Source organism: Pristiophorus japonicus, chromosome 20 (assembly GCF_044704955.1).
Source record: "Pristiophorus japonicus isolate sPriJap1 chromosome 20, sPriJap1.hap1, whole genome shotgun sequence".
Lineage (NCBI taxonomy): Eukaryota > Metazoa > Chordata > Chondrichthyes > Pristiophoridae > Pristiophorus > Pristiophorus japonicus.
This window is the reverse complement of record NC_091996.1, coordinates 41261609-41276692: the sequence shown is the minus strand read 5'-3', so window position 1 is coordinate 41276692 and position 15084 is coordinate 41261609. Positions and strand designations below refer to the sequence as shown.

The 15084-nt window shown below is 45.2% G+C and overlaps 2 protein-coding genes across 2 annotated transcripts in view; one reads left to right on the top strand and one right to left on the bottom strand.

Annotated features, from left to right (window-relative positions):
* The window catches only part of LOC139232500 (ADAMTS-like protein 2), a 126403-nt gene that overhangs the window by 3869 nt on the left and 107450 nt on the right, over positions 1–15084 (top strand). Inside the window, exons 2-3 of the mRNA XM_070862809.1 lie at positions 8004–8121; positions 12039–12181. Of these exons, the coding sequence (XP_070718910.1) occupies positions 8005–8121; positions 12039–12181 (260 nt within the window). The 5' untranslated portion in view covers position 8004. The remainder of the gene's footprint in view (positions 1–8003; positions 8122–12038; positions 12182–15084) is intronic.
* Positions 1–15084, bottom strand: part of LOC139232498 (protein myomaker-like) — a 179625-nt gene that overhangs the window by 104827 nt on the left and 59714 nt on the right. The window lies entirely within an intron of this gene.

The following is a 15084-nucleotide window of genomic DNA, read 5'->3' as shown; positions in this document are numbered from 1 at the left end:
ATTTAAGGAACGATATACTTGCATTTGGAGGCAGTTCAGAGAAGGTTCATGTTATGTATTTTACCCCTTGTAACCTGCATCACACCTGGCCACCAGAGAGCCTACCTGTTGGAGTCCCAAGGGATCCCAGCATCCCTTGGGAGCACAGTATATAAGCAGGCCACCCATGAGGTACCTGCACTCTGGAACCTTAATAAAGGAACTAAGGTCACACTTGCTCATTACACACCGTACTCAGTCTGACCATTTATTATGAGTGTAACAATTGGCGACGAGGTAACGAACAACCGCGCAAAAATGCAAAGAACAGTCGGCATCCTGGAGAAGTTCTCAGGGGGATGATTGGGAGGCCTTTGTGGAGAGACTCTACCAATACTTCGTGGCCAACGAGCTGGAAGGGGACGAGAACGCGACCAAATGAAGGGCGATCCTCCTAACTGACTGTGGGGCAACAATCTATGGCCTCATGAAGAATCTCCTAGCCCCAGCAAAACCAACATCGAAATCCTACGAAGAACTGTGTACGCTGGTCCGGGAGCACCTAAGGAAAGCGTTTTGATGGCGAGATGTTGGTTCTACACGTGTCAATGATTGGAGGGCCAGGAAGTGGCGAGCTACGTCGTCGAACTAAGGCGCCTTGCAGGACATTGAGTTTGAGGGATTCCTAGAACAAAAATGCTCAGACTTTTTTTGTGCTGGATATCGGACATGAGACAATCCTTCACAAACTGTTGCCTGTAGAAGCTCCGAATCTGAGTAAAGCCTTAATGATAGCCCAGGCATTTATGGCCACCAGCAACAACACCAAGCAGATTTCGCAGAACTAAAGTTTTGGCCAGTACTGTGCACAAAGTAAAATCGGTTTTGCGCAGAATTGTACAGGGCAGAATGTACACGCCGGCTGCTGTGGCCCGACCTCAATTGACCCAAAGTCCACCATCTGTTAATGCGAGGCAGTTAACACCCTGTTGACACTGCGAAGGTGATCATCGGCCCCATCAATGCCGCTTTAAGCACTATGCGTGCAATGGTTGCAGAACAATGGGACACCTCCAATGAATGTGCAGGCGAGCTGAAAACCCTGCAAACCACCATGTTGCAGAGGAAGATCGATCCACGGTGGATCAGACGGAATTGGAAACTCGTACGGAGGAGGCAGAGGTGTACGGGGTGTACATGTTCACGATGAAATGCCCACCAATAATGAACTGAACGGTTTTCCAGTGTCTTATAGAGCTGGATACTGGCAAGTCAGTCCATAATGAGTAAAACGGCCTTCGACCGGCTGTGGGGAAAGAAGGCACACAGGCCCAAGCTCCGCCCCATTCTCACCAAGCTAAGGACTTGCACAAAGGAACTAATCCCTGCAATTGGCAGTGCTGAAGTCAAAGTCTCCAATGATGCAGCAGTACACTAACTCCTGCTAGGATTGTGCCAGGGGATGGCCCCCACATTGTTTGGCAGAAGCTGGCTGGGGAAAATCCACTGGAACTGGGATGACATTCGAGCGTTTTCGTCTGTCAACGACACTGCATGTACCAGGTTCTAAGTTCCCTTCGTTATTCGAGCCAGGCATTGGAAGCTTCTCTGGGGCGACAGTGCAAATCTATTTGGTTCCCGGTACCCGACCCATCCACCAGAAGGCACGGGCGGTACTGTACATAAGTGGAAATCGAGCTGGACAGGCTGCAACGTGAAGGCATCATCGCGCTGGTGGAAATCATCGACTGGGCCAGTCCGATTGTTCCGGTACTCGAGGAGGACGGTATGGTTAGAATTTACGGGGACTATAAAGTGGCGATTAACTGGTTTTTGCTGCAGGACCACTACCCGCTACCCAAGGCAGACGACCTATTCGCAACCCTGGCTGGAGGGAAGACGTTCACCAAGCTGGACCTGACCTCGGCCTACATGACGCAGGAGCTGGAGGAGTCTTCGAAAGGCCTAATATGCATCAACACGCACAAAGGTCTGTTTATCTACAACCGGTGCCCGTTTGGGATTCGGTCAGCTGCAGCAATTTTCCAATGGAACATGGAGAGCCTGCTAAAGTCGGTTCCTTGCACAGTGGTCTTCCAGGACAACATTGGTTACAGGTCGGGACACCATGGAGCACTTAAAACCTGGAAGAGGTTCTTAGTCGATTGGATCGTGTGGGGCTCAAGTTGAAACGCTCTTTTCCTGGCACAGGATGTCAAATTCTTAGGAAGGAGAATCACAGCAGATGGCATCAGACCCAACCACGCCAAGACTGGTCATCAAGAACGCGCCGAGACCACAGACGGAGTTGCGGTCGCTCCTGGGACTCAACTACTTCGGTAATTTCCTACCTAGGTTAAGCACCCTGCTAGAACCCCTACATGTGCTACTGCGCAAGGGAGACGACTGGGTATGGGGTAATTCACAAGAGGCTGCCTTTAAGAAAGCCAGAAACTTACTGTGTTCTAACAAACTGCTTGTTCTGTGTAACGCATGTAAACGATTGGTGCTAGCTTGCGATGCATCATCATACAGGGCTGGGTGTGTTACAACAGGCCAACGAATCGTGAATTTTGCAATCATTTGCGTATGCATCCAGGAGTTTGTCCAAGGCCGAAAGGGCCTACAGCATGATTGACAAAGAGGCTCTGGCATGCCTTTACAGCATTTAAAAAAAAAAATGCACAAGTATTTATTTGGCCTCCAGTTCGAGCTGACCACAAGCTGCTCATATCGCTATTCTCGGAGAGCAAAGGGATTAATATCAATGCCTCTGCCTGCATCCAAAGATGGGCATTCACGCTGTCTCCATACAACTGTGATCTGCCACAGACCGGGCACCGAGAACTGCGCAGATGCTCTGTCGACTATCATTGCCCACCACCGGAGTGGAAATGGCACAGCCAGCGGACTTGGTCATGGAGGCATTTGAGAATGAAAAATTCCCGTTCTGGCCCGCCAGATCAGATCCTGGACCAGCCAGGATCCTTTACTGTTCCTGGTTTTTTTTAAAAAACTGTCCTCCACGGGAGCTGATCCAGGGTCCCAGTGGAAATGCAGGAGGCGATTAAGCCATTCCACAGACGCAAAGATGAACTGTCCCTGCAGGCGGACTGTCTTTTGTGGGGCAATCGTGTAGTCTTGCCCAAGAAAGGCAGAGACTCATTCATTTGCAAACTGCACAACACCCACCCAGGCATCGTAATGATGAAAGCCATAGCCAGATCCCACGTGTGGTGGCCTGGCATCGACTCAGATTTAAAGTCATGTGTGCACCAGTGCAACACTTGCGCTCAGTTGAGCAATGCACCGAGGCGCACCGCTACGTTTGTGGTCCTGGCCATCCAAACCGTGGTCGAGGAGCCATGTCGACTATGCGAGCCCATTCCTAGGCAAAATGTTTTTGGTTGTCATGGGCACTTAAAGTGGATTGAATGTGCAATAATGTCTAAGCACATCCACGGCCACCATTGAAAGTCTACGAGCTATGTTTGCCATGCACGGCTTGCCTGATGTCCTAGTCAGCGACAATGGGCCGTGATTCACCAGTGCTGAATTCAAAGAATTAATGATTCGCAACGGGATCAAACATGTCCCATCTGCCCTGTTCAAGCCCGCATCCAACAGCCAAGCAGAACAGGCAGTTCAGACCATCAAGCAAAGCTCCCTGCAGACCCGGTTGTCCCAAGTACTGCTCAGCTACAGCATCAGATCCCACTCACTCACCGGGATTCCCCTAGCTGAGCTGCTCATGAAAAGGGCGCTTAAAACAAGGCTCTCTGGTCCACCCTGAATCTACATGATCACATGGGATAAGCGGCATCAACAAAGTGTGTACCGTGACCATGCGATACTGAGATCAATGATCCTGTGTTTGTGCTCAATTATGGACATGGTCCCAAATGGCTCGCTGGCAAGGTCACAGCTAAAGGTATTTCAGGTCAAACTGACCAATGGACAAACTCTCAGAAAACCCTTGGACCGGATCAAATTGCGGTTCACCAACAGCTACGAACAACCTGAAGACACCACCAACTTTGACCTTCCAACACACACAAAGTGGCAACTGACATCCCAGTTGACCACTAAACCGAACTCGTCATCCCCCAACAGCCCAATGAAGAACTGACCAACCCACCCACACCAGCATTTGTACCGAGGCGATTGACAAGGGAGCGCAAAGCCCCAGATCATCTCTCCTTGTAAATAAGTGTACTGTTGACTTCACGGGGGAGTGATGTTATGTATTTAACCCCTTGTAACCTGCATCACACCTGACCACCAGAAGGCCTAACTGGTGGAGTCCCAAGGGATCCCAGCATCCCTTGGGAGCACAGTATATAAGCAGGCCACCCATGAGGTACCTGCACTTTGGAACCTTAATGGAGCTAAGGTCACATGCTCATTATACACAGTACTCTGTCTGAACATTTTATTATGAGTGTAACAGTTCATGAGGTTGATTCCTGAAGAGATTGTCTTAAAGGTTGGGCCTATACTCATTGGCGTTTAGAAGAATGAGATGATCTTGAAACATATAAGATTCTGAGGGGACTTGCCAGGGTAGATGCAAGGATGTTTCCCTAGTGGGGAATCTAGAACTGGGGGGGGCATAGTTTCAGAATAAGGGATTTCCCATTTAAAATGGAAATGATGAATTTCTTGATCGTGAATCTTTGGAATTCTCTACCCCAGAGCTGTGGAGGCTGGGTCATTGAATATATTTAAGTGGAGATAGTCAGAATTTTGAATGATGGAGTCCAGGGTTATGAGGAGCAGGCAGGGAAGTGGAGTTGAGGCCAAGATCAAATCAGCCATGATATTGAATGGTGGAGCAGGCTTGAGGGGCCAAATGGCCTACCTCCTGATCCTATTGTTATATTCACATACTCTAGTTGCCAAAGTCCAATTAGCTTGGGCACAAGCTGGTATGAGCCAAGGGTTAGGGACCCATAATCCCGGAGGTACAAGTGTGTGCAATGATATATATGCTGGAGCTGTAGCAGCTAAAACCATATAGTTTACGAGCACATAAAGTGGTTGGTTAGGTTTGATCTAATAGCCATTTATGGAGACATGGTTGCAAAGTGACCAATATTGGGAACTAAATATTCCAGGATATTTCTCTTTTAGAAGAGATAGGCAGAATTGAAAAGGGTAAGGCGTAGCCCTGATCATCAAGGATGGGATAAAGACTGTCATGAGAAAGGATCTTGGCTCTGAAAATCAAGTAGAATCTGTTTAGGTGGAGTGAAGAAACAGCAAGAGGCGGAAAGCACTGGTGGGAGTTGTTTATAGGCCCCCAAACTAGTTGTAATGTTGGGCACAGTATAAATCAAGAAATTGGAGGTCCATGTAACAAGGGTAATGCAGTAATCATGGGGGACTTTAATCTACATATAGACAGGGCAAACCAAATTTTTAATAGGCAGGAGGACTAATTCATAGAATATATACAAGATAGTTTTCTAGATCAGTATGTTGAGGTACTAACTAGGGAACAGGCTATTTTAGATCTAGTATTGTGCAACGAGAAAGGGTTAATTAATAACCTTGTAGTAAAGGGGCTAGCAAGAAAAGTTTGATAGTATGAGATCAAAGAGGCTTATAATGTTGCCAAAGAGTAGTAAGCCTGAGGATTTTAGAATTCAGCAAATGAGGACCAAGAAATTGACATAGAAAGGGAAAATCGAATATAGCGAGTCATAAAACAGTGATTCTATAAGATTTTACATAGAGATTTACAGCACAGAAGGAGGCCATTCTGCATATTGTGTCCGCACCAGCCTAATCCCACTTTCCAGCTATTGGTCCGTAGCCCTGTAGGTTATGGCACTTTAAGTGTATATCCAAGTACTTTTTAAATGCTATGAGGGTTTCTGCCTCTCCCACCCTTTCAGGCAGTGTGTTCCAGACCCCTACCACCTTCTGGGAAAAAAAATTCTCCTCCAATCCCCTCTAAACCTCCTACCACTTACTTTTAATCTATGCCCTCTGGTTATTGACCCCTCTGCTAAGGGGAATAGGTCCTTCCTATCCAATCTATCTTGGCCCCATATAATTTTTTGTACCACAATTCAGCCTCCTCTGTTCCAAAGAAAACAACAACCCCAGCCTATCCCATCTTTCCTCATAGCTAAAATTCTCCATTCCAGGCAACATCCTTGCAAATCTCCTCTCTACCCTCTCGACAGGAAATAAGTGATTGCACTAATGTGGTGACCAGAACTGCATGCAGTACCCCAGCTGTAGCCTAACTAGTGTTTTATCTGAATGCAGAGAGCATTTGTAACAAGAGATGAACTAGTGGCAGAGACAAATGGGTTTGGTTTACTAGCCATTAGAGACATGGTTGCAATGTAATCAAGGTTGCGAACAAAATGTTCCCAGGTACTTGATGTTTCGAAGACCGGGAAATCATGTTTGACGAATCTTGAGGTTGTAACTAGCAGAATAGATAAGGGGGAACCATGATGTGGTGTATTTGGATTTTCAGAAAGCATTCAATAAGAGGTTATTCATCAAAATTAAGGCTCCTCTGCTTGGGGGTAATATACTAGCATGGATTAGTTAATGAACCGAGGAGAGTAGGAATAAACAGGTAATTTTCGGGTTGGCAGACTGTAACTAGTGGAGTGCTGCAAAGATCAATGCTTGGACCTCAGCTATTCACAAGCTATCAATGATTTGGATGAGGGAACCAAATGTAATGTATCCAAGTTTGCTGATGAAAAAGTTAGGTGGGAATGTAAGTTGTGAGGAAGATGCAAAGAGGCTTCAAGGAAATATGGACAGGCTAAGTGAGTGGGCAGGAACATGGCAAATGGAATATAATGTGAAGTTATCCACTTTGGTAGGAAAAATAGAAAAGCAGAGTATTTTTAAAATTATGAGATTGGGAAATGTTGGTGTTCACAGTGACCTGGGAGTCCTTGTACACGAATCACTAAGTTAACATGCAGGTACAGCAAGCAAATAAAAAAACAAATCATATGTTGGCCTTTATTACAAAAGTAAAGGTGTCTTAGTGAGACTGCACCTGGAGTATTGTGTACAGTTTTGGTCTCCTTACCTAAAGAAGGATATACTTGCCATAGTTGGAGTGCAATGAAGGTTCACCAGACTGATTCCTGGGATTGGGGAGCCAGGGGGAGAGTTTAAAAGAATGAGGGGTGATCTCATTGAAATGTATTAAATTCTTAGCGTCGATGCCGAGGTTGTTTCCTCCTGGCTGGGAAATCTAGAATCGGGGGTCACAGTCTCCGAATAAGGGGTCAGCCATTCAGGACTGATGAGAAATTTCTTCACTCAATAGGTGGTGAATCTTTGGAATTCTTTATCCCAGAGGGCTGTGGAGGCTCCGTCTTTGAATATGTTCAAGACTCAGATTGATTTTTGCATATTAAGGGATATGGAGATAGTGGAGTTGAGGTAGATCAGCCATGATCTTCTTGAATGGCGATGCAGGCTCAAGAGGGTGAATGGCTTACTCCTGCTCATATTTCTTATGTTCTTGTGTAAGCTCCATGCTGCTTGTCCACTCAAGCCATCCTATCTGTAAAGCATTGATTTGCAGGGATAGCTGAAACTAAGTGGGAATAAATCGAGCCCCTAGTGACAGATCTACACTTACTCACCAATCAAAATTAAACTAACAAAGTAAAGGAGCATGAACAGTAAATTCCAAATAAAAAATTAGACTTATCAAATTAAATAATGTTATTCCTGGTCTCTGCCATGCACTCCGGTCCCTCTGTAGCCCATTGGTTGTGGAAGCACTCCAAAGGGCATAGCCAAGGAAGAGGCAGGCAGCCAGGAGTGAACAACCCCATCAGCTGTGTCCAGCCTGGACCTGTTGACGGCGACCAAGGTCCAGCCCAGGAGCAGACCCACAAGGATCAATAATTACACTGCATGCAAATTTACTTGATTGTGTAATATCTGCCATATTCCTTTCACCTTTGTTAGCAAATCATTACACTTTAAATAATTATCAATGAGCATCTCCCCTTGTTTGCTTCCAGTATGAATTTCGATAAATGGAAGTGCAAAGGTTCTCTTGGTTGGGATGCAGCTGTCTCCGTGCACTGTCTGATTGCTGTTGCATTATTTATTGAAGGTGTTGCTGCTGTAGCATTACACGTGAGTATTAAGTCCATGTCTCCCGGTCTTGTACTTTTACACTATATACTTTATGGTTTAAGTCATTTTTTTTTCCTTTTAGACCGTCATGTAATTCTCTCAAACGAAAACCCTTAACGTGACTGACATTCCAGCTGTTACCTGTGAGAAAACAGTTATTGCTGTTATTTGTTAATCCATGTTTGCCACCAGCAGGCTGTACCTCAGCTGATCTGTCAAACCTGGAATTTGCTAGTCATTTTTAAAATAGTGATTGTTTTGTTACAGTTGCTGTGGAATAGCAGGTTTTTTTTTCCTGCCTAGTGTTTTTATATAAAATTTCTCCCATCTCTGTGTGGGAAGTACCTCCCTCAGGCAGTATTGCTAGCATTTGGAATCCACCTGTGAAGTATTACAGGGAGAACGTGCCAACTTCACTTATTACAATGTAAGTAAAATGGAGATGGAAAAACCTGTGTTTTCAGTGGGTGATGCCTGGTTGTGTAACCCTGTTGTGGGACCCTTATTTCATGCAAGTTATGAGACGAAGTAATGCACTGTGAATGTGCCAGTTACTTAGCACAGATCTGCTTGGGCATAGAATGTTACATCTTGCCTGCCAAAATAGTCCTGCTTTCTGCTTGTGTAGGTTACTGCAGATTACTGTTTCAGGCTTTTACTAATTCTGCTTTTGCATGTTAAGCCTTAAATAACATCTTGGCTATGGGATGGAATGTTTTCTGAAACCAAACATATTTGTTTAGGGTTTGTCTACAGTTATAAAGAGATAACTATTTAGATGTCTGCTGGAGTTGAAATGTGTTTGCATCCACCCTGGGCAAATTGCCTAAAACCAGCTGTGCCCTGTAGGGCAGGACATGCTGATGTTTCTGTTGGTCTGTGCAGACTACTAGTAAACAACAATTTTTACAAGTTAATTAAAAGCAACCCAGACACAATAGCCTTGACAAGTAATCTTCCTGCCCTGTGATTTTTGTTAAAATTTTGTATGATGCAGGAATTGCTTTCATAGTAAAATATTAAAGGGGAAGTAAAGTCCAGGGGGAATATTTTCTGTTCAAAATATTTGTCTTGTCTGTGCGCAGTGGGGGGGGGGGGGGAGAGAGGAAGAAGAAGAGGAGAGGAGGAGGAAAGAAATAGACCCATGAAAATGCAGCTTTCCAATTCTAGAATAAGGTTCACTGTGGTCTTGAGATACATTGTCTCTTTCCCTTATCTGCTCTAATAAAGTTAATGATGGAGAGGGGCTGTCTTGTCCTGGAATTGAACAATTCATTTGAATGTCTGGAATTTCAGAACTACGCTGCAAGCTGAAGCCGAGCTACTTGAGCATGGAACTGCACTCTTTTCCTGAATTTAACTATTCCAGGATACAAATGATCCCTCAGTTAACATCACTGGAGAGACGCGAGTGAAACTACATTGAAATGGTGTCCCTGTAAGACCACAATAATAACCTTGGTCTACAATGATATATTTCTGTACATATTTTATTCCATCTTTGTGTAGCTCAGCAGCTGCAATCAGAGCCCTGCTTTAGGATGAAAATGAATAGAACAAAAGCACTAACCTTCTGAGCAGCAGGTGAATCTGAAAGACCCACCAGGCAGGCTATTGGAGAAACCCAGTAGGGACGAAAGCCTGAGCAGTGTACTGGGAAAAGAACCTGCACTTGAAAGTGGATTTAGTTACTACATAGATCTATTGTGCTCACTTGGAAATAATCTCTGTTTGAATTGACTCCATTTAACATATTAAGGCCGCAAATGTTTATTAAAAAAAGTTTATAGTGACATTTGCATCTTTCTTGTTTATATAAGTGTCTTTAATGTAGTAAATGTCTCAAAGTTCTTAGAGGAGAAAGGATTGCTGAGCAGTAGAATAATTGGGAAAGGAAGTAGCAAAGTTGAGGGGTTTAGGGATGGAGCCCCATAGTTAAAGGTTCTGTTACCAGTGGGAGTGTGGAGGAGGGACAGTATGCAGTTACCAGTGGGAGTGTGGAGGAGAGACAGTATGCAGTTACCAGTGGGAGTGTGGAGGAGGGACAGTATGCAGTTACCAGTGGGAGTGTGGAGGAGAGACAGTATGCAGTTACCAGTGGGAGTGTGGAGGAGGGATGGTATGCACAGGAAGCCAAAGTCTGAAGACCATAGGGCAGGAGCTGGGATGGAGGGCTGCAAAGGTAGGATGAGGGAAAGCCATGGAGAGTCTTGTGTGTATGAGGATTTTAAAATTCCATACTCTGGAGGACAGCGAGCCAATGGAATTTAGGCAAGATGGGACTTGGTGTGACACATGATACTGGCAATGGATGAGTTGGGATTCGGAGCTCATCTCCAACACAGCTTCTCTCCCCTTTTTTTAAATGAGGGGAGAGATGTGGTGACTCACATGAGCACTGACGTCACCACTGCTCCGCTGCTAATTGACAGCAGCGGAGACTCCGTCCTGCCCTCACCCCACTTCCGCCCCTCACCAGCACTTGCCACTGCACTTCTGCCCCCATTATGACTGGCAATTTTTTGGGGAGCGAACCGAAAGTCAGAGGTGAAAATGGATCAAGAGTCTGCCTCGTCAGATCCGACAGTAAAACTAGCTTTAAAAAAAAAGGTCGGCGGGCCTTAATTTCCGCCCCATAGAATCTTGCAGCATAGAAGGCCATTTGGCCCATCTTGCATGTACTGGCTCTTTGAAAGAGCTATCCAATTTAGACCATCGCACCAGTTATTTCCCCATATGTGCTGGCTACATTGAACCAGGTATGTGTGCAACTAGTGTGGTTGTCCCACAGAGTTGGACCATGGAAGAGTGAAGGCGAAAAGGGGTGGAATGGCCAATTGTTTTGAACACCAATGAGCAGAAGACTATGTGCAATTGTTGTTGGTGGCTTTGACCAGTGCAGTGGGTGTGGGGCAGAACCCAGACATGAGAAGTGAGCACAGCTAGGTGGCAACAATGGGTTCATGATCTTGGAGGGGAACAGGAGGTTAGTTGTGAGGAGGTACAGGAAGGTCTAAGATGGCAGTTTTGATGGAAAGGAATGGTCCTGCCCAAGATTGTTTTTCTGACTTGGTGCAAGTGGCATTCCTCTACAACAAAAAGCAGCTTTGCTTTAAAAGTTCTGTGGCTTGGCAATAAAATATTCGGCCAAGTGACCCAGAGCACCTGCCAAACAAATGATCACGGTTACTTCGAGGGAAAGTCAGCTTTTCTCAGTTTGTGGCAACAAGATATCTCAATGTGGGAAGGACTCAGCACTTTATCATAGAACAGCAACCAATCATAAACAACTCAAAATAAGTTTATTTTTATGTACTAGTCAAATAGATTTTAAGAGGATTTTGAAAGCTCTGGTTTGCTGTTTGAGTACTCTGGTTTTCTGAATAGGAAAATGGGTTTAAAGAGGGTTTCTCAGGTAAAAATTAATTTACTTTGATACACTGCCTTGTTTGTCACTGAAGAATAGCTGCATTTATCAGTGATGGCTGAAAACACACTATTGCTGAAGGAGAAACTTGCTCTGTTGCCTGGCATGAAGTGGTTTAATTTTTAATTCTCCTTATTTCTGCCACCTGTAGCCCAACTGTGCTTCACATTTTCCCTGACCCACAGGAGGAGCAGAAGACCTACTTACTGATTGTCTAGTCAAATGTGTTGTCCAGGGTGACTGTCTCCTTCAGCTTCCCTTGCTCCGTGTGGAGAAAGGCCTGGGCTCCAATCTGAGAAGTACTTGCAAACCTTCATACGATCACTTTGTGGCACTGTATAATGGAGCTGTACTACCGGTGAGGGAATGTAAGGCATTCAGCCAGTGATGTGAAGCTTCAAACGCTAGTCGATAGGGTGCTCATAAAGATAAACACTAATAAAAAAAACTCTCTTTCAAAATGAATATTATTTCTCTTTTTTTCTCCTAGCAAGTGACTCAGACGTCCAATAGTTTAGAAGAAGGACTAGATAATACTGCCTATTGGTGGGGTGAATGGGCCAAATGGACGGGATGCACCCGGACCTGTGGAGGAGGCATCAAAACACAAGAAAGACACTGTCTGAAGCAAAGGTAGAAGCAAACTAATATGTAGGGAATGTTTATTTTATTAGACTGACACAAAATGGTGCATCTGCTCAATAAATATGACAAAAAAAACAAAGTGCTGGAAATCTGAAAGAGAAAATGCTGGAAATGGACAGCAGATCAGTCGGCATATGCAAAGAGAAAAGAAACATAGAAACTAGGTGCAGGAGTAGGCCATTCGGCCTTTCAAACCTGCACCGCCATTCAATAAGATCATGGCTGATCATTCCCTCAGTACCCCTTTCCTGCTTTCTCTCCATATCTCTTGAGCTGTAAGGCACATATCTAACTCCCTCTTGAATATATCTAACGAACTGGCATCAACAACTCTGCGGCAGGGAATTCCACAGGTTAACAATTCTGAAGAAGTTTCTCCTCATCTCAGTCCTAAATGGCTACCCCTTATCCTAAGACTATGTCCCCTGGTTCTGGACTCTCCCAACATCGGGAACATTCTTCCCGCATCTAACCTGTCCAGTCCCGTCAGAATCTTATACGTTTCTACGAGATAGAAACATAGAAAATAGGAGTAGGCCATTCGGCACCGCCATTCAATGAGCTCATGGCTGAACATGCAACCTCAGTACCCCATTCCTGCTTTCTCGCCATACTCCTTTATCCCCCTAGCAGTAAGGACTACATCTAACTCCTTTTTGAATATATTTAGTGAATTGGCCTCAACAACTTTCTGTGGTAGAGAATTCCACAGGTTCACCACTCTCTGGGTGAAGAAGTTTCTCCTCATCTCAGTCCTAAATGGCTTACCCCTTATCCTTAGACTGTGACCCTTGGTTCTGGACTTCCCCCAACATTGGGAACATTATTCCTGCATCTAACCTGTCTAAACCCATCAGAATTTTAAACGTTTCTATGAGATCCCGCCCCTCATCCTTCTAAACTCCAGTGAATAAAGGCCCAGTTGATCCAGTCTCCCCTCATGTCAGTCCAGCCATCCCTGGAATCAGTCTGGTGAACCTTCGCTGCATTCCCTCAATAGCAAGAACATCCTCCCTCCGATTAGGAGACCAAAACTGAACACCATATTCCAGGTGAGGTTTCACCAAGGCCCTGTACAACTGCAGTAAGACCTCCCTGCTCCTATACTCCAATCCCCTAGCTGAGGGCCAACATACCATTTGCCGCCTGCTGTACCTGCATGTCAACTTTCAATGACTACTGAACCATGACACCCAGGTCTCGTTGCACCTCCCCTTTTCCTAATCTGCCACCATTCAGATAATATTCTGCCTTTGTGTTTTTGCCCCCAAAATGGATAACCTCACATTTATCCACATTATACTGCATCTGCCATGCATTTACCCACTCACCTAACCTGCCCAGGTCACTCTGCAGCCTCTTGGCGTCCTCTTCACAGCTCACACCACCACCCAGTTTAGTGTCATCTGCAAACTTGGAGATATTACACTCAATTCCTTCTAAATCGTTAATGTATATTGTAAAGCGCTGGGGTCCCAGCACTGAGCCCTGCAGCACTCCCAGTCACTGCCTGCCATTCTGAAAAGGACCCGTTTATCCCAACTCTCTGCCAACCAGTTCTCTATCCACGTCAGTACATTATCCCCAATACCATGTGCTTTGATTTTGCACACCAATCTCTTGTGCGTGACCTTGTCAGAAGCATTTTGAAAGTTCAAATACACCACATCCACTAGTTCTCCCTTGTCCACTCTGCTAGTTACATCCTCACAATTCCAGAAGATTCATCGAGCACGATTTCCCTTTCATAAATCCATGCTGACTTGGACCGATCCTGTCACTGCTTTCCAAATGCGCTGCTATTTCATCCTTAATGATTGATTCCAACATTTTCCCCACTAATGTCAGGCTAACCCGTCTGTAATTACCCGTTTTCTCTCCCTCCTTTTTTTTTTAGAAAGTGGTATTACATTAGCTACCCTCCAGTCCATAGGAACTGATCCAGAGTCGATAGACTGTTGGAAAACGATCACCAATGCATCCACTATTTCTATGGCCACTTCCTTAAGTACTCTGGGATGCAGACTCAGGCCCTGGGGATTTATTGGCCTTCAATCCCATCAATTTCCCAAACACAATTTCCCACCTAAAGGATATCCTTCAGTTCCTCCTTCTCACTAGACCCACTGTCCCCTAGTACATCTGGAAGGTTATTTGTGTCTTCCTTTGTGAAGACAGAACCGAAGTATTTGTTCAATTCGTCTGCCATTTATTTGTTCCCCATTATAAATTCACCTGAATCTGACTGCAAGGGACCTACGTTTGTCTTCACTAATCTTTTTCTCTTCACATTTATAGAAGTTTTTGCAGTCAGTTTATGTTCCCTGCAAGCTTCCTCTCGTACTCTATTTTCCCCCTCTTAATTAAACCCTTAGTCCTCCTCTGTTGAATTCTAAATTTCTCCCAGTCCTCAGGTTTGTTGCTTTTTCTAGCCAATTTATATGTCTCTTCCTTAGTTTTAACACTATGGCCCCAAGTTTCCACACGCTACAAAACGGGCGCCCCTCCGAGCTGGGCACCCGTTTTTCGCGCCGAAAAGGGCGCCTGAAAAAAAACGCGTGATTCTGGAGCGCCCTGCAGCTCCATGGCAGCTTGGCGCGGCGCCCAGGGGGCGGAGCCTACCACTCGCGCCGATTTTGTAAGTGGGAGGGGGCGGGTACCATTTAAATTAGTTTTTTTCGTGCCGGCAACGCTGCGCGTTGGAGCATTCGCGCATGCGCAGTGTGAAGGAAACATTGGCACTCGGCCATTTTTGTAGTTCTTTGTAGCTGTTTAATTTTTGAACATTTTTTAATAAAAGCACATTGCCCTTCTATGATCAGCACTGAGGCTTCTTGCAGCAGTGAGAAGGCTGCAGGACGCCTCAGAAGTTGAGGCAGCCGTTTCCCGAC